The 25,830-nt window shown below is 38.6% G+C and overlaps 1 protein-coding gene across 46 annotated transcripts in view; it reads left to right on the top strand.

Annotated features, from left to right (window-relative positions):
• DOCK9 (dedicator of cytokinesis 9) overlaps positions 1–25,830 on the top strand; it is a 269,635-nt gene that overhangs the window by 136,609 nt on the left and 107,196 nt on the right. For all 46 annotated transcript variants that reach the window (XM_070239990.1, XM_070239982.1, XM_070239964.1 and 43 more), the window contains exons 3-10: positions 1,266–1,355; positions 5,029–5,111; positions 6,764–6,833; positions 8,689–8,784; positions 9,194–9,328; positions 14,578–14,752; positions 15,711–15,778; positions 25,503–25,577. In XM_070239990.1, coding sequence (XP_070096091.1) covers positions 1,266–1,355; positions 5,029–5,111; positions 6,764–6,833; positions 8,689–8,784; positions 9,194–9,328; positions 14,578–14,752; positions 15,711–15,778; positions 25,503–25,577 — 792 coding nt within the window. The remainder of the gene's footprint in view (positions 1–1,265; positions 1,356–5,028; positions 5,112–6,763; positions 6,834–8,688; positions 8,785–9,193; positions 9,329–14,577; positions 14,753–15,710; positions 15,779–25,502; positions 25,578–25,830) is intronic.

Here is a 25,830-nt window from a genome sequence, read left to right as displayed (position 1 = left end):
TTGTAATATTTGCAAAGAAACCGAGACTCAGGGTTTTGAAAGCCGTCCCAGAGGCCGAATGAATTCATAATTCACGTGGGAAGGACTTTGGTGGAGAATAGAGTTCCTTCCTTCTCTTCCTTTAGAATAAAGGATGCTTACTCTGAAAGCAGAATTTAAGATTACTTTCAAAGATGGACACAGTGCAAGAAAAGAGTAAATATAGGTGAAGCAGACACAATATAGAAATTATGGGCAGGAAATAAAATTAAATTATACACAAAATATATGCCCTGGAGTTCTCTGTCTTTGCTGGAGAAGGAGGGATCTAAGACTTGACGACCTAAAACTTCCTCCAACCAAAGAAAGGAGAGAAGCAGCTGGGACAGATGCTGGGAGATCCCAGCTTAGTAATTAGCCTGAAGAGTCAACAGGGTAGATTCAGTTAGAAATGTTTTCATGTATGATCTGTTAATAGTATCCACGGATTGCAGTCCATGGGAGAAAAAGTCTAGAACATTCCTTTCTGAAGCCTGAGGCCCAATTTCCTGTATTGACACTACAGTCCCTTCTAAACAATGTTAATTCAGATAGATGTGCTGCTTCCTAAAGTCATGAGGCATTTTATTATTTAAAATAAGCACTTAGTCCTCGTGAAACAAAATCAGTTATAACGTTCATAGGAGGGGAAATAGCATTCATAATTCATAGATTCACTCAACAAATATTAAGGACCTTTTACATGTCTCATTAGCTTGCTCTTAGGCACTGGGGATGTGGCAGTGAACAAGAATGGATGTAAAGGGCAATTAAGCAATGGATGGTGGTAATGGTTATACAACAATGTGAATGTACTTAGTGCCACTGAACTGTATGCTTAAAAATGGTTAAAATGGTAAATTTTATGTTATGTTGATTTCACCACAATTAAAAAAAGGCAATTAAGGCAAATAAAAGGCAATACAGCGGGACTAGAGAAAGCACTTGGGGTGAGAGAGTTAGGGACTCTGAAAGGGGCCTCTTCCCTGCCTGGGGGAAGCCAAAGAGCTCCCTGGAGGGGTCATTGGGCCCCTGATCCAGAAAGAAGCTGGAGCCTTTGCCCTGCACAGCTTTACAACTCTAGGATACCAAATGGGATCTGTTGTGTGTGCCGTAAGGAAGGAGGAAGCTGCACCAGCTGGTAGAGACTGAAATGACTGTGTCCAGGCTAGGCCCCCATGCGCTCGGAGGCTGGCACCTTTCCGTCTTCACTTACCCTAGTCCTTTCCTCGTGCTTTCCTTCACAGACAGCCATTCTGAGACGACAGGGTCGATACAAATGCTCGACAGTTCCTGCAAACGCACACGAGGAAGCGCAGAGCTTATTTGTCACGGAGGTAATGTGCTTTTTCTGCATTAATTTACATGGTATTTAAAAGTCCTTTTTCTCTCACAGTCCTCCCCTTTTCTTTAAATTTCAATGATATTTTCAAGATAGTGTCATAGAGGTGATTACATTTTTATGATGGATGTTAAAATAGGAGGATGACGTGAGGTTTTCAGAGTCAGAAGTGTCAAGAGGGATCATTTCAAATGGCAAAACGTGAATTCTACAGAACTTATCTCATAGGCACGGAATAAGGGGAAACTTGAAAATGAACTCAGTGGACATCTCTGGCAGAGGCTTCGTGGTTGATACTGTTTTAATGGGGACTCAGCACACAATTTCTGTATCCGTTTACTTCATTTATATGTTTATACTTGCAACTTATTTTTGAGACTAGTTCAATATTCATGAAGTACCAGGTGATAATGAGCAGAGCCTGACTGTCTCTGATCAATGTATGATTATTATTACTCTTGTTTGATCTTACAAATAATGATTGTCTTGTTAAGGATGAAAGAAAAATTATTGCATTTAGATTGCTTGGGTTTTTTTTTTCTTAGTGTGTTTGTTTCTTCCTCCAGAAGCTTTTAGGTAGGATAAACTAATTAAGTGTTTTAATTTTGTTTCTTGATATATTCCTTCATATAAAAATGATAGATTTTGAGGGAGCTGGCCCCATGGCATAGTGATTGAGTTCATGTGTTCCACTTCAGCGGCCCAGGGTTTGGGGGTTCAGATCCCAGGCGTGGACCTATACACTGCTCATCAAGCCATGTTGTGAAGGTATCCCACATGCGAAATGGAGGAAGACTGGCACAGATGTTAGCTCAGGGACAATCTTCCTCAACCAAAAAAAAAAAAAGGATTTTTATTCCCATTTTTCTAGGTGATATTTAAATGATAAATATGCCCACCAATAAATTTGCCCATTACAAGGAAGCTATGCTCTTGTAAGTGAACACCAATTAAAATAACAATATTTAGTTTCTATTGATTTTTTCAAAAAATTAAATATGTATTTAAAAATTTTTAAGTGTGTTCTCTCATCCTTCTGCAAAGGTAGTTTCTTATCTCCTTTGCTACTATATTTCAGACAAATACAGCCAGATAGTTTATGTCTTAAATGTTTATTTTAAAGCAGGATGCAGGCAAACTGTGACTGACCCACAAGCAAAATCTGGCCTGCAGCCTGTTTTTGTAAATAAAGTTTTATTGTACACAGCCACACCCATTCATTTACATATTCCCTATGACTACTTTCTCATTACAACTCAGAGTTGAGTGGTTGCAATAGAGACAATGTGACCCTCAAAACTGAAAATATTTACTATCTGGCCTTTTGCAGAAAAAGTTTGTCAACCCCTGCTTTAAAGCATGTAGCAAAATTATTAACTCAATTCCCCCAATAGATTGACAAATATGGTTTTTGAGAGACAACTCTCCATTAAGTTCTTTAATGTGGGTTGAGCAATAACGACTTCATTCTTTGCTGCTGGAACCAACATAACTACACCCTCTTGGGACCCTTCCACTAGGGCGGGGTGGAGCAACACTTCCTCTCCATCCTCTGATCCAGAGGAGAATGGCCTAATAGCTTTTTTTAAAACAACTTCAAAAACCTTCAGTATAACTTCAAAATATTATTGAATTTCACAAGTTTGAAAGGTCAGTCATGAAATCAGCCAGTCAGATCCCTGTCTTTTTAGAGATGCATTCTTCTTGCTACTGATTTCTGATTGAACCCCTTACCTCCTAGACTTTCTACATCCACAGAGGGATAGGGGTTGCTTGCCTTATTCTGTATTTCTTCCTTGGAATTTAGCGGGTGCCTGCCATGGACAGTCAACAATACCTTATTAAATGAATGAATCTCTAGCTACTTAACCTGGTTAACTATATTTTTTGCAGTCCTTATAATTTAAAATATTTAAACATTATAATTATCTCTCATCCATTTTTGCCTAAGCTGTTAAAAATTTGGGCATCCAGCTGTTCTGTTCATAAATGCACTGGTTGTATACATCTGTGCTTACTCATTTACTTTTTCATCGGGCAAGTTTATTTTATACTTCAGAAAGGTTGTAATGTCCTGCAATAGACTTTGGTAGTACAACTTTAGTTGCAATGTTTGATGAAATACCACCTTGGTTATGAGAGCTGCTGCTGTCTCTGATTTGGCCTCCTGAACAAAGAATAGGGACATGTCCAAAAGACAGTGTCATGCACAGTCAGACTTGACTTAGCTGTGCTAATGAACCTAGGGACAGTAGTGGGAAAATCCAAACCTACAAATAATTCTGACATCATACTAGTTTTGGAATGTAATTTTGAGTGTGGATGTCTCATGTTCTAAATATGAAAATGCTTTGAAAATTTTTTAAAAAGCATTTACAAGAATAAAATGGTATTTAAAACTATTTGTAACTGTATAGCAAGGAAATTGAAAAGTTGTTCAGCTCCCACATGTCCTTAACCCTTTTCAGCTATTTATGCCACCTCTCAGAATGATAATATAAAAAGCTTACACTACTTTCCCTTTACACCCTTGCCAATAAAGTGCTTAGCATAGAGCCTGGCATAAGAGAAGCACTCGCTGCTGTTATTTTCATGACTTTGGAGGTAGAGGGGAGTTTGCTTCAGAAGGCTGTCAGGTATATGCTGTGATATAGATAAAAAAGGTTGGCAATATAAACAATAAAATGACATGGGCAGAATAGAGGCTTTGTTTGTGATATTTGTTACAGCCAGAGTCAAGTAAAGTAGGTAAGATATAAATACATTTATCTACCTATGTTTTCACTTATTCGTTCCCTTTTTTTCGCCATACCAAAGTCCACGTATGTGTTGTCAAGAGCTGCCTAAAATCATTTGAACTAACTTGATGGTAACTGACTCATATGCTTCGCTGATTGATTTTGACTCATTCATATTTGAAGATCTGGCAGATTCAGGCTTATAATCTTAAGACTGTACAAACTACTCAATGAGTCCTCCTGGATAGGTGAATAAAAGACACCATGCTGGTCTGTTGAGTCTGTCGTATAGCAAAGTAGTTTAATGCAGTCTCTGTAGGTTAGTGTCACCATAAAATACTTGGCAATGGGATGCTCCATACTTTGTACATTCTATACACTCAGGCATGTGCATACACGTGAAGATGTCATGGTGCCACTATGAATTGGAATCTAAATCTTTCCTCCTAATAACCTCACTCTGTCCCTTATAAACTAGAAGGAAAAACTGAGGACAAATTTATATAGTGTTGACTAACAGAGCTAGTTGTAATGTTAGTAAACACCTTGAAAGTGTGTTTTGGTTTCCATTCACTTTCATGTTCTAGAAGAGGCCATGTGACTTCTTAAGAACCAAGTACTTTAAAGTAAGAAACAGGAGGTTGTTATGTAAATGCAGCAAGATGAGGTGAAGTTTGTCTCCTTGTAAAATCAGCTCTCAGATCATGGATAATGGTAACTTAAAGTGACCCATTTTAGTGGTTCGTAAGCATCATAGGAACCTCTGATGGTGGAATTTCAGGCATGAGATAGTTGAGGGGAAAGCATTTTTTTCATGTTTGTATAGGTGTGCATTCATAAACCTACCCAAATGTTCTCTTAAAGTCATCACGTATCTTTTTTCTGTTCATCTTATACTTTTTATTTTTTTAATCCCCTCCCCACCAATAGTGCATCAAAACCTATAACTCTGACTGGCATCTGGTGAACTATAAATATGAAGATTACTCAGGAGAGTTTCGGCAGCTTCCAAAGTGAGTAAATGGTCAGACCACTCAAGGTGGGGTTATACACATAGGGAGAATTCTTTGTTCTTGAAATGCTTAGTATGTAACTTTATATGCAATCAGAGAAATTTTAAGGGGGTATGTAACTTTATATGCAATCAGAGAAAATATTTCTAGATGGTTTTTGTGTATATGGAGTAGCTATTGTTTACAGGGGTTTGATAATAGGAACCAAACCTAGTACTCTGGGATTGATAGGTGGTAATAAACACATGGATGGTTTAATTATGTCCAGTGATTGTTTTCAGGGTACCCCGAAGAGACATAAAAAGCATTTTATATTGAATAAGTTTTATATTTAAAAAAAGTAAATGAAAAAACAAGCATTTTCCTGGACAAATTTCTTTACCTCCTTTAGAGTGTTAATTCGTTCTAGAATACATCAAAAGCAAGTATGTTTAGATTGATTAGTGGTGGTTACAGTGAACCAGGGGTAGATAGGTCTCACTTTGAGAGGATATCTGTTATAAAATGGTACATCCTGAAATGATGCAGTTGGCAAATTTAAGTATAATTGATTATGAAAATTGAAAGCAATAACAGTGAATTGTGTTTCAAAAGTAATCATCGGCAATGAAAGTTTTACTGGAGACCCTATTAATATATTTTTCTTTGTATTTGTTGTTCTGTGAGTTTGAAATGTTTATACTATTCTCAATGGACCCAGCTATTTGTTTTTCCTATTTGTGTGGTTCAGCCACTCCTTAAGAGTGTTCAGCCAACTTCCCGACTGCCTCTTTTTAAACTTCAGCCGAGAACACTCCCTTTCAGCATTATCTTCTCCAGATGGGTATGCTTCTTAATTCTATATTTACCCAATACTCACTTGGGGATTTTTTAATTTTTTCCGTTTGATTGGATTGACCTGTCTTCACTGACACTCTCATTCATACTATTCTCATGGCTAAAGGAGAGTAGACTGTGAGATATAGTGTACTTAATGTATGATATACTTTTACTCCTGGTAGGTTTTACCTTTTGGCTTTAGTAAGAGTTTCCAATTGTGTGATGAGAAAGGAAGGGAGGATTGTCAGTGATTAAGAGCATACATTCTGTAGTCTGCCTGTGTCATCTGCTATTCCGCCCTCTGTGAGCCTCAGTTTCCTCATCTGTTAAATGGTCTTAGCACCAGTCTCCACCATCTAAAGGACTGAAGAAGGTAACACATGTGAAGTACACAGCACAGTGCCCAGCACATAATAACTGTTTAACAAATGCTGGCTGCCATCGTTATTGTCGTGTTTTTGTTGTTAATGCCATCATCTAAGATTGTGGTTCCCAATCCTTTAAATGCAGTCACCCCATTTTCCATTTTCTCTCGTGAACTTCATATTAAAAGTTAAATCTACCAAGTCTTTATTTGTTAATAGAATTTCCCATTTTTAATATACCTATCTAACTCCCAACAAGCTCTGCCATCTTTTCTACAGTGTTTTTGGGAACTGTCTAACTCTTGGATCTCCCACTTTGAAAAGAAATGGCATTGATTGTTTTTATACTTTATCTAAGTGGGCCAGCTTTGGATTTGTTATATGCTGGTTCTTCTGTTGGGGGAAGAAATGCAGTATCTCTTAATGGATTAGGTAATTATAAAACAAGTTTCTTTCTTCTTTTTAAAGCAAAGTGGCCAAGTTGGATAAACTTCCAGTTCACGTCTATGAAGTTGATGAGGAGGTCGACAAAGACGAGGTAGGATGATTGATTGCAGATTTAAAAATTGATTTATTTTACAGACTTAGAAGATTAATTAGAAAATTACCAACATTTAGCCAAAATAGGAATTGGAATGTTTTTTGAAACAGACGGAGAAGTTTTTTAAATGTATTGTTTGATTGATTGAAATAAGATCTCTGTTTCAACTTGACTGCTTAGCATTGCATGTTCTTCTGGTCCTGTTTATTTGTTCTGAGATCATTTTCAAAGACTTGGATAAAAACTGGCTGCATTGTTAAAAGATATCAAGATTAGTTAGACCTTAAGTTTAGATTGTTTTTCAACAGGATATCTTGAAACAAACTGGCAGCCAGTAGATTTTTAAATGACTGTTTCTTTAGTGATTGCTTTGAGTGAAGTGTGTAGTACCCAGAAGTTCTGATTTTAACAAGCTCACTTCCCCTGCTATTGGAGAAATGATTATGGATACAGAAGAGTACAAAGAAAGCAGGGCATTAAGGTGACTATGTCCACTGAGCCAGGGAAACCAATAAAAGGTCAGTACCACCCATCTGTGCATTTCTCATTCTCCATGACTCAATATTGGGTGCCTCACTGTGAGTTTAGGGTTTTTTTTTCCTTTTTCTTTTAATTGTTAGCTAAGCTGTAACACTGGCCACTCAAGAATGTTAACAATGTCCATGGTAGCAAATTATTTTAGAAACTCCTTTTAAATTAATTCTGGAAAGAGTTATGTGGTCATTCAAAATGGAAAACGATATGAAAAACTTGGTGCTGATTAATAGTAAGAAGAGGATCAATTGAAAGAATGCATGTAAGGGCACACAACAAACTGTAAAATCCTAGACAGGTAAGTTATTTCTATTATTGTTAACAATAACAACAATGAAACCACCAGTGTTAATATTGAGATGGTCTAAAACAAAGCCTACGATGAGTCTGTCTACAATTGTCCACTTGATTACAAAAATAAAGATCGTCATCAGAGACTAGTCTTAGGAGGTGTGAGCTGGGTCACCTGACGCTGTGTGGCCCTCTCTTCCCACAGTACCTGCTGAAGTATGTATCGGGCACAACCTTAAAGGGGCAAGGGAGTCACAAGGGAGCAATCTTAGCATGGATCAGGGTGTGGCAGAAGACTTGCCAGAGTGTGTATTTGTGTGTGTATATGTATTTCATTTATTTGTTTATTACATGTACCAATATATGCCTATATTTTTAGTAGCAGCTTGCAGCCACATGCCCACCTCCTTAAACTTAGATCTCAGAGCTTGGGGTCAGAACTTGAAGAAGGATGTTTCTTTACTTTTCTGGCTGTTTCTCTTGATGTGTCTAACTCTCCTTCTGTCCTCTATGCCTGTTGCGTTCTTGACTCTCTTGCCTTCTATTCTGTTGCCCCCTCACTTTATCTCTCCTTTCTCTATTGCCTCACGTTGCCTTCCTTTCTTTATTCACCTTTCCCTGAACTAAGCCTCTGGGAAGTATTCCAGGAATTTGCTTTTTGTCCTTCAACTATAGGGGAGTATAATTTGAAAACATTTTTCATGAAATCAGACGAGACCTTACAACTTGAGTGGTCAAGTATGGTATGTACTTTCTGTGGCTCATTAAACACTTAAAAATAAAAATTGGGTCTGGAACTAGCTTTGTCTTTTAATGGACTAAGGTTTTCAGAAATTTAGGCTTCTCTCTCTCTCTTTTACTGCTAAGTGGACTCTAAAGTAACTTGTAGGTGTTAGGGTCAGACGGTTACTCCAGTAAAGGGGGAAGGGGCAATCTGGCACCAATTGAATGGTTTCCCCATTGACCAGACTCACAGCAAATAACATAGGTACTATCAAGAGATTGTGGTGTTTTCCTTCTCTCCTAGGATGCTGCCTCCCTTGGCTCTCAGAAAGGTGGGATCACCAAGCATGGCTGGCTGTACAAAGGCAACATGAACAGTGCAATAAGCGTGACCATGAGGGTAAGGAGGCCCATCACCGTACTTTTCTCTCTGATTAAACCCTTTTTGCTATAGGTCTTAGAAGTAATGCTTAAGATGAATGGGCATGGTGTTTCTCCTGACAAAAGTGACATTGTCTGGGTAGTAAGCTGCCTCCCTGGTCATCAGTCCCCATTAGTACAGACCCTTCGACCCATGTCCCCTCATCACCCTCTGACCACCAGCATTAAGAGATCATCATTGGGCTAGTGCAAAGGTGCAATTGCCAACACAGGCTTTCTTCTCTATATTAACTACCCAGTTACCTGGGGCATTGGCATTTGTTCTGGAGAGAATTGAAATGGTTTTTACATATATGCATGGTTGTGAGTTATTAATAGAGATCGTGACTTTTCATTTTTGAAACAATAGCTGTGTATTTTTCTCTCAGTCTTTTAAAAGACGGTTTTTCCACCTGATTCAACTTGGTGATGGATCCTACAATTTGAATTTTTATAAAGATGAAAAGATCTCCAAAGAACCAAAAGGATCGATATTTCTGGATTCCTGTATGGGTGTGGTTCAGGTAAATATGAAAAGAATTTTATCATCAAGTTTTCTTGCTTGTAAAAGTACCATCTGTGAATTAGCAGATTTAAGCAAATGCTTCCAAAATTGGCAATATTTGTGGTAGAAATATAATAGCTGACTTTAAAATTGTCTTATTTTTTATCATTTTAGAAGATGGCAGGTATAATATAGAGGCAGAATTATGTCGTAGTAGGCATGAGTGCTCTGATGCATGAGTTCTTGTGTTTAAAATGTGGCTCAGCTGCTTTTTAGCTATGTGACCTTGGGCCAGCTATTACCTGAAATTTCTTCATTTGCAAAATTTGGATAATGATACTGTTTCCTTAGTAGAATAAATGAGAGGATTGCATGAGTTAACTTGGAAATATGTAGAATAGTTCTTAGCATCTCAGTGATGACTTTTTTTTTTTTTGGTGAGGAAGATTGGCCCTGAACTAACATCTGTGCCAATATCCCTCTATTTTGTATGCGGGACACCTCCACAGCATGACTTGATGAGCAGTGTGTAGGTCCATACCTGGGATATGAACCTGCAAACCCTGGGTCGCCAAAGCTGAGTGTGTGATCTTAACCACTGTGCCACTGGACTGGCCCCCTCAGTGATGACTTTTACCACCACCATCATAGTACCAGTAGCAGAGTAGCATATTGGTCAAGAGATTGGGTTTCAGATCCAGAATGAGTTCAAGTTCCTGCTCTACCACTTACCAGCTGTGTAACATGAAGATATTTTTTAACCTCTCTGTGCCTCAGTTGCCTCATTTGATAAATAGGATAATAATAGTACTGAATATGATTACTAAGAGGATTAATTAATACATATAAAGATCTTAGAACAGTACTGGCACAAGATAAGCTTTCAGCCGACATTAGGTATTTTTATCATAGTGCTATTGCAGTTGTAGAGTTATTCTTTAAAATGGTTTTGAATTATACATAATACATGAGTGTATACGTATTATAAAAAATCAGACAATTCAGATAATGTGGAAGTTCTTGTTGACCCCCATCACTCCTTTTCCCAAAGAGCTGCTCTTACCAGTTTGATGTGCGTCCTTCCGTACTTTACAGAATTGTCTTTGAAAACAAGTTGCCAGTTTCCCCATCTGTCTGTCATCTATCCATCCAGCCATCCATCCTCCCATTTACCCATTCCCCTGCCATTTTCCTAGGAGATCTAAAGCAGCAACTTACAAGGATACATAAAACACAGGATAGCATAAATTTAATGTGGGTTTTAAAGCAGAGAGGTGAACAAGGAGTCAGGGTAGGGAGGAGATGAAGTGGAATTAAGCTAAGAAAAAAGCATATGTTTTAAAGACTGCTGTGGGTGAGTGAGAAACAGCTCCACGCTTTCTAGCTTGGAGACCCGTTCAGTCGCACAGTACACATGGATACAGACAATCCAATTAGTCAGAAGCTGCCCGAGTAATCTCAGAATGAAGATCATTCAGGCATTTCTCTTGGGGGCCCTCATACAGAGGGCACTGTGTGATTAATGAAAATCTCCCTGACAACTCCTCACAATAGATAGAGTCACCATTATCAGAGAATTCTTCCTTAAAATGACTCAGTGTTGGCTGCTGACATGGCCCAAAGCTCGGTTCTATAAGAAAGGTTGTTCTGTGGGGCCAGCGTGATTAAGGTTAGACATGTAGCTCTCTGGTTTGACCTCCCCATGTTCACATGTTTATTTAAAATTAAATTGCTTTTTCATCCAGGTAATACATTCATCTCGTTTAACTAGTCAGACTGTGGAAAGACAGCACTACAGGCACATACCTGCCTGCATTACCCCCACTTCACCCACTCCCCTGAAATGATCATTTTCAACTCTTTCCACTCTTTTTTCTGGAATTTGCCTCCATATTGCTAGATTATGAGTGATTGCTGCTCTTTATTCATCAACTGTGGACATTATCTGATGGTAGATGGCATTTTAGCTACTGCAACCCCGCTTCCTGTCTAACCTGGACTAATTGCTTTCTCAGCCTCTGCATAGCTGCCATGCTGGAAATTCCCTTTTCCTTCCTCCCTGTGTTGGATTCCATTTCCAGGATCCTGTGTCTTTCTTGTTTTACTTTCTTGTTTTGGGGGAGCACATCCTCTAGGAGCATCCTGAGAAATCGTGTGTTAAGATGTTAGTTTTTTGAGAGTTAGCATATCTGCAAATATCTTTCTTTTGGCATTCATACTTGATAGATAATTTGGCTGGATGTAGAAATCCAAGGTGAAATTTACTGTAGAATTTGAAGACATTTCATTATCTTTTAGATGCTAGTGTTATTTTGGAGTCTGATGTTAGTCTTATGCTCTATTCTTCTTGATCTTCTCTTGATCTCTAGTAACCTGAAATTTAGTTTATTGTGTCTTGATTTTGATTTTTTTGGTAAACTTTTTTGTTAAAGTATAACATACAAATAAAAATATACATATAATGAATGAATGACTGAATTTTTACTGAGTTTGGATTTCTTTACCTCCGAGTTCTCATTCTGGAAACTCTGTCCTGCACATTGAGGCCACGTTGTTCTTCCTGAACTCCCGTCAGGAGTTGGTCTTCAACTCAGCAAGTCTGCAGGACTCTGTTTGGGTTCTCCTTCCTGTGCCCCCATCCAGATATAGCCTCCAGGCAGAAAGCTGAGGTGATAGTAGGGCTCCCCTCATTTGTATACCTCCTATCAGGGATCACAAGCCTGCCTCACCTTTTGTCAAATGTTTGGAAATAGTTGTTTCATCTATTTTGTCCAGTTTTCTAGTAATTATGTTGGAAGAGTAAGTCCAAACCCTGTTACTTTATCATGACAAGAACTGGAAGTTAGGGTTCCAAACTCAGATATCTACAGGGGTCAAGCAGATAAATTAAGTGAAAGAAGAGGCCTGGGTGCCAAGCAATAGGGAATACTGGGGACTGTGACAACCTGGAGCACAGGTGGTCCTGTTTAAAGCAGGCAGCTGCCTCTCAGTTGTAACTGATGCTGCCAGGTGAAACTACCAGCTCAGGGTTGCCAGATCATCTGGGTTTTCAAGAAAGCCAGAAATTCAAAATTTAGTTAAATCTTGGTATTTTTAATTATCAGTAACTAATTAAAAAATGAAAAGAACTGTGCAGGACCAAAAACAAAAACAAAAAAAAAAAAAGGGAGAATACATGAAAGTATATTTGAGCCCTAGATCAAGACTATAGCACTATGTAATATTCACTGAAAATTATTTTTGCATCAACAGCCAATAGACACATGATGTCTCTCAGCTAGTAACCCAACGTCAGCTATAAGCTGCCATGGTAGAAACCAAATTATATCAAAGTATGTTTATTCATAGAGTAAAGTAAGAAGTACTGGAGAGAATTATCAATGACAGTGAATTAACTTCTGTGTGGGATTCCCAAGTAGGAGTTTCATTTGTATTCTTAAGCTGAGAGACATTTTAAGTTACTTTTTAGTTGAATTTTCTGGCGTTGACTTTAAAAAAACATTTAAAGCAAAACTAAATGTATTTGACAACCTCATTTTGAAAGTAGGAAGTAATTAGTTTTGTTGCCTGTCTTCGGCATGGTGTGTAGATGATTTATAAGTACAGCATACCTGCTGTTATTTAGTCCCTGGAATAAGTTTCAGAATCTAAGGTTCTGACTTTAATGGACATCTCTTCCTTTATATTCTTCTTGCAGATGTGGCTGATGGTGTTTAACACTTAATGAATTGTATGTAGGGCTTCAAAAATTTAAAATAATTTGTTTTTTTGGTGTCTCTTTGTAAGCTAAGTGCCAAAAATTGTGGTTTAAATGGGTTTTCTTTTAAATTGCATTGGGACATTGTAAAAAAAAATTAATTGATGAATGCTATGGGTTCAAAGACATGCCTAAGCTAACATTTTTAAATGAATCTGAAAAAATCCAGTTTAGATTCTTGGGGCCTGAAAGTATTTTAGAAACTTGAAGTTTATTACACTTATTTTGCAGATAAGTAAACTCAGGCTCAGAAAGAGGAATGACTTAGATTCAAGGCCTTATGTTTCCCCTACTTTTTAACTTTTTATTTTCATAATCGTGAGTATGTGAGGAGTGTGGGAGAGAGAAAACTCATTTCATATCCAGCCTTTTGACTCCTCTGATTCTTGCCTTGAAGTGAAGTTTAAGTGAGGTCCAAGGTGGCAATTACAGAGCCCACAGCAGGCAGTCTGTGCACAGTAGTTTGTGTGGCTTTGCCCGGAGCCGCACTCTCCTTCGTGTTTCTGAGAACTGCACTGCAAAGAACATAGAGATGCCTTTGGGAGGGTCACCCTGTCCCTGAGACCCACCCTGAGGAGCCCCCTCAGGGACTGCCGCTATCCAGCTAGAATTTTAGCAGATAAGGGCTCTGCTGTCCCTTCGACAGGTTGGTGACAGCTTGTGATATAACATTCTGGGGGGGATTTTGCTCACCAGAGGACATTTGGTAATATCTGGAGACATGTTTTGATCTTCACAACTTGGGGTATGCTACTCACGTCTAGCGGGTAAGGCCAGGGATGCTGCTAAACATCCTCCAAAGCACAGCACAGCACCCACAACAAAGAGTTATTAACCTCAAATGTCAGTAGTGCTGAGGCTGAGAAACCCTGGTCTAGGGCTCATTCGTCCTCTGTCATTTAATGCGTGTGGACTGCTGGTTTTGTGCTGTGAGCCAGACGCCCTATCACAGGCATAAAAACCAGAGGCACGAGGGAAGGTTGCAGACATGGTGTCCAAATATCTTTTGGGACTCATAGATGATGAGAAAGTTCCAGATAAGGAAGTCAAACATATTGCTAGATAATGATTTGCTTTTTAAAATGTGACACCACACAACTTCGTTAAAAAAAAATAGAGGAATTGAAAATTTTCAATGAAATTTCATTCATTCAACAAATATTTTTTTTCAAGAGCCTGTTATGTGCCAGGCAGTGTTCTGGAAATAGGGATGTAGCATTGAACAAAAGAAATCTCTGCCCTGAGGAGCTTCCCTTCCATTTGAGGGGACAGACAACAAGTGAGATAAATATGTAAAGTATGTAATGTGTCAGATGGGAAAATAAAGCTGTGGAGAAAAAGTAGGGAAGGTGGATAGTGATGGGAGTTTATGGGGGAGGGGCTTGCACTTTTTAGATTGCTTCGCCCAAAATGCCAGTGAGATAGCACCCATCAGCAAATAATAAAGAGAATTTTTCTTAAAGCCATCTAGTTCTTTTAAAATGTGTCTCTTTACCCTTTTCCCATTTCAGAACAACAAAGTCAGGCGTTTTGCTTTTGAGCTCAAGATGCAGGACAAAAGTAGTTATCTTTTGGCAGCAGACAGTGAAGTGGAAATGGAAGAATGGATCACAATTCTAAACAAGATTCTCCAGCTCAACTTTGAAGCTGCAATGCAAGAAAAGCGAAATGGAGATTCTCATGAAGGTAAGTAGGCCCAGCTTTCTCCAGGTACACACACTCTGCGGGCATCTTTACTTTTGCCCGAGGACATAGGAAGTAGACATATATGTTACACAGGTATGTGAGAAATGGGACAGATGTGAGCTCTTTACAGATATCCTGTCAGCAAAGGTTTTGTCACGTTAAAATTCACTACCCTGACATCATTTTTAAAAGGAAATCGTTCAATGGGAAGAACCACAGCTTTGGGGGCAGAAAGGAAGACTGAGTCCCAGCAATTCCATTTTTCAGCTGTGAGACCTTGGGCAAGCTATTTACATTTTCTGAACCTTGGTTTACTCACCTGTAAATTGAGAATAAAAATGAAACTTGCTGGTCAATGGGAAGATTAAATAAGATAACGTATTTCAAGTACCTGGCATAGAGTCAGCACTTAAAATACTGTTTATAGTTGGTTATCATTAATCATATCCTTTGGAATTTTCATGACAAATTTAGGGTGGGCAGAAGCCTCAGATTAAATTGGTGGAAAAAATCTGGCTGTGTTCTTGAAAATTCATGTTTTTTTTCCAAGACCTTAAACAGGTGATTCTCAACTGTAGCTGTGCCTCAGAAGGGCCTGGGAACTTTTAAAAAATACTCTTTCCTTTGTCCCACCAGAGATTCTGGTTTACTTGACCTGGGGTGGAGCTGGGCAGGCCTGACTTTTAGTGGGTCTGTTGAGTGACCGTGTGGGCTGGTGTTCATAGCTAGTTCAGTTCTAATTAGACAGTGTCCGTGCTATACCAGCCATTAAATGTTTAGCTCTCACCACTGGGCCTGGGTATCACTTTTTAAAACCTCTGAAGTGTTTCTAGTGGGCATCCAGAGTTGAAAACCACTGCATTTGGAGGCACATAAGAGAAACGACCTTCTGCCTCCTGTTTTAAATAAAATATGTTCAATTTACTAGTGACTTAGGTAATCTGTGTTTCCATTTTAGATGATGAACAGAGTAAATTGGAAGGTTCTGGTTCCGGTTTAGATAGCTATCTGCCTGAACTTGCCAAGGTAACATCATCTTAAATTTTCTGCTCTTTATAGAATGAATGATATTGAAGTATTTCTCATTTCATGAGTTTGTCCAGGATGGAATCTGTTGAAATGATGAACGATTATGTTGTGGTAAATCATTGTAATGATGTTGTAGTTACTGTATGCTCTCTGTTTTCTGACCTGAATTTGAGGTGAGGTGAAATACATTACTGACCTGAGTTGGATTTCAGTGTGTTTTCCAGAAAGTGCCTTAAAAGTATTCCCTTATTATTATTCTTTACTTTTCCCTCCATAACATTCAATACCGCGTTGCAAGTATTGAAGAAATAACCAAAATGCACAGGTAGATGTTCCTATAGTAACATGGTACTCACTCTGTTCACACATATGCTCCCCCTTATTCAAGTTAATAGACACAATTCCAAAGATGATGGATCGTGGTAATCTTGCCACTAAACCGGAGAGGGGTTGCCTGAGAGTTATATAAATTGTTCCAGGGTCACTCTGAATGGAAAAAAAAAGTTATACCTGTTTTTTATCATTTTGAGAAACTTAAAAGTTACTGAAAAGCACAAAGAAGATCAAAACAACCATATTTCCACCACCTAGATTCAACACCTGTTACTGTATTGTCTTTTTATCTTCCATATTTTTAAAGAAATAATATGCCAGTTGTGGTTGAAGTTCTTTTTAAACACCATCCTTACTGCATTCCCTTCTGCCCCTGCAACCTCAACCAGAGACAACCACTATTATGAGTTTTCCGGGATTACTTCTTTTTTTTTTTTTTTAAAGATTTTATTTTTTTCCTTTTTCTCCCCAAAGCCCCCCGGTACATAGTTGTATATTCTTCGTTGTGGGTCCTTCTAGTTGTGGCATGTGGGACGCTGCCTCAGCGTGGTTTGATGAGCAGTGCCGTGTCCGCACCCAGGATTCGAACCAACGAAACACTGGGCTGCCTGCAGCAGAGCGCACAAACTTAACCACTCGGCCACGGGGCCAGCCCCTTTCCAGGATTACTTCTACTTAATTTTTATATCTTTACCAGTGTATCTGTCATAATGATACATATGGTGTTATTTTTTATGTTTAAAAATGTTATGTAAATGCTGATGTATTATTCTGCTCTTGCTTTTATTTTTTAATTCATTTTCGTTTTTGAGATCCATCCAAGTTGGTATATATATCTAGCTCATCCCTTTTATTGCATTGTGTAAGCATTTTATTTTAGCTGTTCTATTATTTCAGTTTTTTTCTATTACAAACAATGCTACAATGAATATCCTTGTACTTGTCTCCTTGTATGCATCTATGAATGATTCTTTTTTAAGTAAGAGAAATATCTTTGTCTTCTCTGGCCCTTTATATTCTTCCTCTGTTACTGCCTTTCTGTTCTTTTTTTTGCGAATACAGTGAAATAGAAACCTTACATACCCACATCTTGAACACTGTAATAGAACACATGGTTTATCTGTATATGATTATAAATAGACAAGCATTCAGCATTGACCTTTAGTTTAAGACAACATGGCTGTTCTAAAACATAAATCTCCCTCCCTGGCTAGGACATTAGAGTATTGTTTTCCTTCAGGATTTGACTGTTACCACAGTATCTTTTTAGCACCTGCCCATTAAAGCCAATTTTAGTGCTACCATTGTAACTTCTTTCTAGGCTGGGACAGTTTTGGCTTGTGTTTTTGCATTTTCGTGTTATGAACTTCTGTGTAACATATTTTGCATTGAGATTTGCTTTTTTGTTTCTGAATATTTAGGGATTCATAATTTCTCAAAGCAAAATGTTTGAACCTGTTGTGTTTGTAGAAGCAGATAATATATGCAGTACAATGGAAAATTCAGAAAGTAACTGTCTACACTTCCTGGGTGAACATAATGGATACCTAGGAGAAGACTCATATTATTTGAGCCTAATGTTGATTAATTAGAAATCTGTATTTTTTCTTGTGAAGACAAACAGGAGTTGTGCCCTCCATTCTTCTCTCACTGCCTACCACTACTTGGCCAGCATAATTCAGTATTCCTTGATCCTAAGACTAGGAGATTAAAATATATATATATTTAAATAATATATTTATTTTAAAAATATGTATATAACATGTTTAGAGCTATTTTCAAACTGGGTAACAACCAAGTTAGCTGAAACTATTTTAGTTGGTAACATCAATTTAATTGGTTTTAACCCCTATTTTTACTTGTTTTTTGTTTTGTTTTAATTTTTTATTCTTTTTTTCTTGAAGTACAACTTACATAGAATAAAATGCCCAAGTACTAATTGTACAGCTTGCTGGATTTCTTTTTTTGTTTGTTTTTGAGGAAGATTAGCCCTGAGCTAACTACTGCCAGTCCTCCTCTTTTTTGCTGGGGAAGCCCTGCCGGAGCCAACATCCGTGCCCATGTTCCTCCACCCCATACATGGGACACCTACCACAGCACGACGTGCCAAGCGGCACCACGTCCGCACCTGGGATCCGAACCGGCGAACCCTGGGCCGCTGAGAAGCGGAACGTGCGAACCCAACCGCTGCACCACCCGGCCGGCCCCAGCTTGCTGGATTTCGCATTTGTAGAGCGCACAACCACCACCCAGATCAATATATAGAACGTTTCCAGCATCCCAGCAGACTGCTTTGTACTCCCCCCCTAGCTGATACTTCTATTATTTTTACCTCTACCTCATTGTAGATTAGTTTTGACTATTCTAGACCTGCCTATAAATGGAATCATACAGTACGTACTCTTTGTGTCAGGCTTCTTTAGCTCAACATTATGTGACCCAGATTTTTTAAAAAAATAAATGACATAGAACTGAATGGAGAATATTAAAGTACATTGCCCTTAATAATGATAGGTATTATTTTTTTAAAAAAACTATACATATAGTGTGTGTGTGTGTGTATTGAGTAGTGATGTAAGCATATTTCTTACTGTGGATCATGGTCCAAGCGTGAAAAATGCAGCATTGTAAGAGGTTAACTGTCATTCTCTTCCCCCAGCTCTCAAGTGTTTTAAAAATATTTTTATTCATGAATAAAAATATTTTACAAAAAGGCAGAAGATAATTTTTCAAAGGGAAAAAGAAAAAGAATAAAGAAAATTAAGATGTATTGTCATTCACTCAACATACTCTCATCACACCTGGAGGGGGCAGGTGTCTTGGCCTACTCAGTGCTGTGCAGTGGAAGGAGCCCGCGCACCATTGTGCCTGGCTCTCAGCCCCTTCAGAATCCAGCGACCTTAGTGTGAGTGTATTTTTGGCTGTTTATAACCCCCTACAGTATATCTGAGGTGGGGATCATTTGTACCTGTTAAGACAGCAGAGAAGTTGACTGATAACTGGTCATCCTGTTTTTAGAAAGAATGGATTCCATTGTTGCAGAATCTGAGATTGAAGTAGAAAGTGGGAGGGGGAGCAGGAGAGAGGCTGGAGGCACACAGCTGTGCAGGGAGGGGAGTTTAGACAGGGGATGAAGAGGTAATGAGGTCAGGACCAGGGAAGGAAGGTGTAAGAAAGGGTCCAAAGGGAGATCAGGCCACAGTTAAGTAAGATGGCAGAGAAAGGACTAGAACAATGCGGGCAGGCAGAAGGTAGTTGAAGATGTAATTTAATGGCAGGCTTTCCTCTGGTCAACTCCTTCTTCTGCTTCATTCATCCTGTTTCCCTAGCTTTTGTTTTCCACTGTGACTGAGACATAACCAAACAGGATATGAGCGACAGGAAGTTGTTTTAGTACAAAAATAACCACTGTTTCGTTCTGGAATATAGTGGAGGGGCCCTTACATATGGTAGGGGCAATTCAGATTTAGGTTTTCAGAATATTTTGTTTATTCTTGGCCCTTATGTTGTTTGTACATTTAGTACCGAACATCTTTATTGTTTTCTTATTAGGGGACATGCTGTATCTACCCTAAAACTTCTTCCTTTCCTGCTATTGTCTAATATGGAACCAAACATATTATTTGTTGTAAATTTAACAGCATTTATAGTATCAGAGTACAGTCTTATAAGCATTTTTATTAAATACACAAACTTTAAAGTTAGTTAATTGGTTTCTTCCCTGCAAAGTCAAGGGGTAATATGATCAGGTTGTAAACCTGATTACTATTTATTTAATAATTTCCTTCTCTGGTTACATTTATCTTAGGTGACATTGGGATATATGTATCACCTCCTTGTGTAAAGATAGTATGAAGAAAACCCTCGTGCTTCTGCCTATATTTTCCTCCACAGCTTTTCTGTTTTTGAGCTTTTTTTGTACTCAAAGGACAGCAACTCACCTTAATTTGGTGTCCTCATGTGATTCTGAAAGAGAAGCATTGTTTCATGTTAATCCAAAATTGCTCACATCCTGTTAGCTTATAACTTCTTTTTAGCAAATGAACTTATCTTTCTAGGTAAATCTTCCACAGTTGAAAGCAGGATAAAGTATGATGTCTCAGAGTATGAGGAGGAGGAAGAGCCAGGGGGCCAAGCTCACCAGTACTTGTTGGAACCCAGTTTCACAGATGCCTTTTTTGATTTTTTTAAAACTAAGCCTGTAATAGATGCTTCCTTCCCTATATCCTAATCCAGAAATCTCTGTTACTGTATTATGATACAAAGGAATTGGCTAGGGTTGTGTTTGTGAGGTCAGCTGGCATTCTATTTCTTGGGCCTCCTTGTTCTAAAATGCTTTATTATAGTTTTGTGACACAGAGGATGAGATGATCGTCCCAGGGAGTTAGATATCTTGGAAGTAGTGGAAACAAATCATGACAGCTCTTTAAATTAAAAAGCATATATCCTGGCCTCAAAGGATTTTGCTAAGTCTTCCTATTCCAATCCGTTCTGTTTAAATGACCTAACAATCAACACAATATTTTTTTGATAACTTCTCCTCAAAATAAGATGCTATTGGTGATAGTCTTCGCATTTTGATTGTTTTGCCTGCTCAGAGATAAACTCAAGACACTGAGTATGCATGAAGCTTACAGTAGTCCTTCTCGAAACTCTTGAGTGTTTGGTCCATAACTGCTTCTTAAGACAAAGAAGGAAACATTGTCAGGGTGTGTCGTTAGTGACTAAACATAGGGTTTGCAGGAGTGGGGAGAATAGCTTTTGTTTTAGACAAATCATTCTCTTCTTTGACTCCTGAGCAAATGTGAGTTTTTACAGAGAAGGGCTCTGCCACTGTCCGTTTTCTTCCTCCATTGTCTTCTCATTTTCTTCTACACTGAACCCAAAGTAGTAGGTGGGCTATGGGTGGGACGGCAGCAACAGGGTTTGGGGAAGAGCCAGTCCACTTCTTCCTACCTCCACCGTATGGACTGACCACAGGTTATTTTAAGAGCACAGCTGTTTTCTCTCACTTTGAAAAGTACTTGACAGCATAGTCTTTGGGATAATGTTTTTTTACAGTTTTTTTTTGTGGGCCCTTAGATTGTGAAGTGTATGTTATAACAATTTATTTTATTGTCTTTACTAAAATATAAATGTGCTTGCTGTAATAAGTAAAAATATCCAAAGATGTATAAAAAAAAGTTAATCTTTTCCCTTCATCCTCCATTTCCACATTCTTGAGAGCACTGATGTTGTTAACCTATTGTAATTCATCTTTTACCAAACTGATTGCTCGTAGAAATATATACACACATATGTAGAGTTTTTAGTTATTTTTGAAAATATGCTCATGATATATACATTACTCTGCAACTTGTTCTATCACTTAAAAATATTTCATGGATGTCCCTCTGGGGCCATAGACGATCTAGTTTACTCATTTTTATAGTTGCATAATATTCCAAATATGAATATTGCATACTTTATTCAGCTGTCTCCCTATTCATGAACATTTAGGTTTTCAGTTTTTAGCGTCTACAAACAGTGTACAATAAATGTCATGACCTATTTGTCAGCTTAAATGCTTGTGGTCCTGTTGCAGTAGGAAAAATTCCCAAAAGTGGGATTTTTGAGTCAGAAGTTATTGTGTTTTTAATGCTTTAAATGTTGCCAGGTTACTTTCCCAAAGGGTTGTAATGATTCACATTCCCATTTCTCTACATCCTCACCAGAGGAGTGAAAAATTGTATTTCACTACTTTGATTTGTATTTTGCTGCTTAGTAGTGACGTTTTTTCATATTTTCATATATTTATTTGCCATTTGTATTTCTTCTTCTCCCACTTGCCTGTTCATATTCTTTAGCTATGTTTTTTTCTTGTCTAATAGTTAAGAGTTGAGCTCTGAAGCCAGACAGCCTCAGTTAGATGCCAGGCTTCTATTTAATGTTGTAGGGTCTTGGGCAAACTATTGAACCTCAGTGTCTTCTCTTTTAAGCAGGGATAATAATAGTATCTGCATCCTAAGATTGTACGAAATTTAAATCAGCACTTAGGATAATATGTAGCATGGAGAGTTGGCTATTATCAATAAATAAATTTGCTTTTATCATTATGATACTTACACATACTTATTATTCTCTGGCTCTGGGGCAAAGCTATGCCCTTCTCAAGCTACAGTTTCTTACCACGTAGGTTTCACTTGGTAATTCCTTCAGCCACTGTTTATCAGGTCTCCCCTCTGTTTAGTGCGTCCTAGACCTTGGGAAGGATGGAGAAACTGAAGAAGCTGAGTTTGCCTTTTATCTTATCTCGTACCAGAGCTGTCAATGTATGTAAGAGAGTATAAGCTTTTAGGTTATTTTTATATCTAATGTTGCCTCTTGTTTCCCATTAGATGGTCTCTTTAGTGAAGAATATATCCTTTGGATGTTAGTGGCAACATCAGAATGCTTTGAGTGTGTTTTGGCTAGTCGTTGACTTTTTTTCCCTTTTAATGTGTCTGCATCCCTGTTTGTCCTCTAATTATATTGAGCTCATAGCAGCCATTCTTGCTTTATTCATTTCTCATCTCCTAGTGCAGTCAGCTTGAGACAACAAGCTTCTTTCAGAAGGGTACCAGGAATTTCATCTACATTAAGAACCCATTGCCCTTCCCCAGTGTCCGAGATCACAGTGTTTGCCTTTGTTGAAGGACTCAAGCAGAACTTCAGAAGCAGAATGCATTGCTGTTGGTTGTGGCTTGCAGCACCTAGTACTGATGTTTTTGTTAAGAAACGTCGTGGGTGGTATACAAAGTAAAAAGCAAATTCTTTGGGTTCAGTTAAGTAGATTCTACATGCAAATATTTTGGCTCTTTTGATGTGAAAAATTAGGAAAGGTGATAGGCAAAATGGAGTAAAAAAGTGGCCCCATCTCCCATGTGGAGAGAGCCTGCTTCAGCCACATTTTCCCCTGTGAACAGATGTTTTGTAGGAATGTCCCTTAACCTCCAGAAGACTTAAAACTCCTGTAGATAGCATCAAGATAAGCTTTGTTATGGCAAGAGACTTGAGCCATCATTCTTGTTCAACATTTTTACTCAGAAATGAAAATAGAGTCCAGGGAGGCTAACTGGCTTGCCCAAGTTCACACAGTTAACAACTGAACTAGAATCCAGTTTCTTAGTATTCTGGTGGTCATTTCATCTTGCTAGACGTAGACCGTTGGTTAAATATAATCATGAAAGAGTTTGGATCATTGCTAAGAACCTAGTTTAGCAACTTCATGGCTGAGAAAATTAAGATGACGCTCAATTTCTCATTAGCTATGATTAGATATGTAGTAATAGACCTCATTCTGCCACCAGCAGAGAGGACAGGACACCCTCTCTACTATGGCTGTCACCGCCCCATCATATCCTGAGATGTGACTAATGTCTTTGGGGAAAGGAGCAGATGAGAGAGGACTTTTTATTCTGACTCTGTAGACTTAACCATGGAGATTGAGAGTAAGAAAGAGCTGTGACAGCTATGAAGAACAGGCTATAGATTTAGAGATATTAGGTGTGAGAAATGTGGTTGGAGATGACTTCTATCTTGTGAATGTCTTTGAAGCTTCTTCTCCTTTCTGTTCCCAAATCCCTTCTTCTCCAGCCCCCATCTCTGCCACCATATGTCTCATTCCCTCAATGTCTTCTCTTCTGTCCATCCCCTTCAGTGTTAGGGCAGACTGACTTTCACACTTTCCCCAGGAGATCTCATCCACTCCCAAGACTTCCATCCCGCCAGGCTGATGTTCTCCAGGTTTGTAATTCCAGCCTTCCTCTCCACCCTGTGCTTGATCCCATCTCCCTAGCTGTCAACTAGGTGTTTCTAGTTGGAAATCCCACATACACCTCCAAACTCCACTTGGCCATTCTTCTTCCTGAATTATCTATCTCAGTTAATGGATTCACCAGTCAGCAGGCCACCCAAGCTAGGATGTGGGATTTGTTATGGGCCCTGCTGTAAAACTGGCAGACTGTTGTGATAATCTAGGAGAGAGCATGTGGGCCTCTCAGTCTTTCTTTTTAATCCATTGCCCCAGCCCTACCTGAGTGATACTTCTAAAATGGCAGAACTGGTTATTTTATTCCCTTGCTTGAAGTACTGCAGGATTTTTTGGATTCTGAATGAATCTCCAGTCTTTAACATACAAATCTCAGACATTTCTTTTTACTTTTCTCATCATGCCCAACCATTCAGTTGTAATGAATGACTTGGTCATTGCTCAGGTGTGACTTGTACCTTTATACCTCCTCCTGGAAGTCCTTCTCTCCTTTTGAGCCCAAATATTCTTGTCCTTCAAGATGGGCCTTCCTCTGGCAGCTGTTTCCTGACTGCCACCCCCTAGTTCAGGTTACCTCTCACTGTACCATATGCTTTCTTTCGCCATTCTTATTGCCTGTTTATATTCTGTCTCTTCAGATGTCCCTTAGAGATAGGGACTTTGTATCATTCATGTTTGTGTCACTAGTGCCTGACATATGATAAGTGCTCAATAAATATTGACTGAATAAATCAGCAATGCCCTCTTTTGCCTGCCACAAATACCTATGGCTGTCCTTCAAGATCTGCCATAGTTTTCTCTATTCCATCACCTAAAAATATATTCCTTTCTCTTCCTTTGCTTGTATCAGTCTTAGACTGGACCCTAAATCCTTTCTACCATCTCAGTTCATTTCCACTCTCAGTGTCTATCCATGCTGTGCATCCTTTTCATTCTGCCTGAAATATTCATGTTGTCCTTCTTTTTGCTGTCTAAATTTTACTCCTTCATTCAAAGCCTGTCTCTTATTCTGTTATTTTATGAAGCCTCTCTTGATAGGAATACTTAGTTATTCTCTTCTGCTTTCTTTGTGTTGGCTTTGAGTCTCCAATTGATTTTCAGCTTCATAGGAGTAGAGATCAAGTCTTGACTTCTTTTTCTCCCATAGCGCTTATGCTATGTGCTGCATAATTGATAGTCTCTCCTTCTTCACTGGCATACAGTTGACTCTCCAATATAAGGGCAGAGTTGTCTGGCAGCCTGGCTCTTCAGGATGGGGCAGCTTTCAAACATCTTTGAACACTTTTGTAAGAATAGGGGTTTTGGGGTTTGTTTTTGGAGGAAGATTAGCCCTGAGCTAACATCTGCCACCAATCCTCCTCTTTTTGCTGAGGAAGACTGGCCCTGACCTAACATCCGTGCCCATCTTCCTCCACTTTATATGTGGGATGCCTGCCACAGCATGGCTTGACAAGCGGTGTGTAGGTCCGCACCCGGATCCAAACTGGCAAACCCCAGGCCACTGAAGTGCAACGTGTGAACTTAACCACTGTTCTACTGGGCTGGCCCCAAGAATAGGGTTTTTTAAAATGTAATTTTAATTTTTTGTTATCTTATCAGAGTGCCAGAGAAGCAGAAATCAAACTGAAAAGTGAAAGCAGAGTTAAACTTTTTTACTTGGACCCAGATGCCCAGGTAAGAACTATTTTAATACTTAAAATTTAAAACTAACATGAGGAAAGATAAACGTTTGTCGGGTTATTTATTTATTTGCATGTTTATTTTGGATTGACAAGCAATGTAACAATATAGAAAATTTAGGGGAAAGAGGAAAAATAAAAACAACTTATCATCTCATCACCTTACTATTACTATTGTGAGGATTTGATAATTCAGTAGATTGTTGAAAATTGAGGGAGAGTGATCAGTTTATCCAAAGACATTCTTA

The sequence above is a fragment of the Equus caballus genome, chromosome 17, assembly GCF_041296265.1.
Source record: "Equus caballus isolate H_3958 breed thoroughbred chromosome 17, TB-T2T, whole genome shotgun sequence".
Taxonomy (NCBI): Eukaryota; Metazoa; Chordata; class Mammalia; order Perissodactyla; family Equidae; genus Equus; species Equus caballus.
The sequence above is the reverse complement of the archived record's forward strand: the minus strand, read 5'-3'. Positions and strand labels throughout refer to the sequence as shown.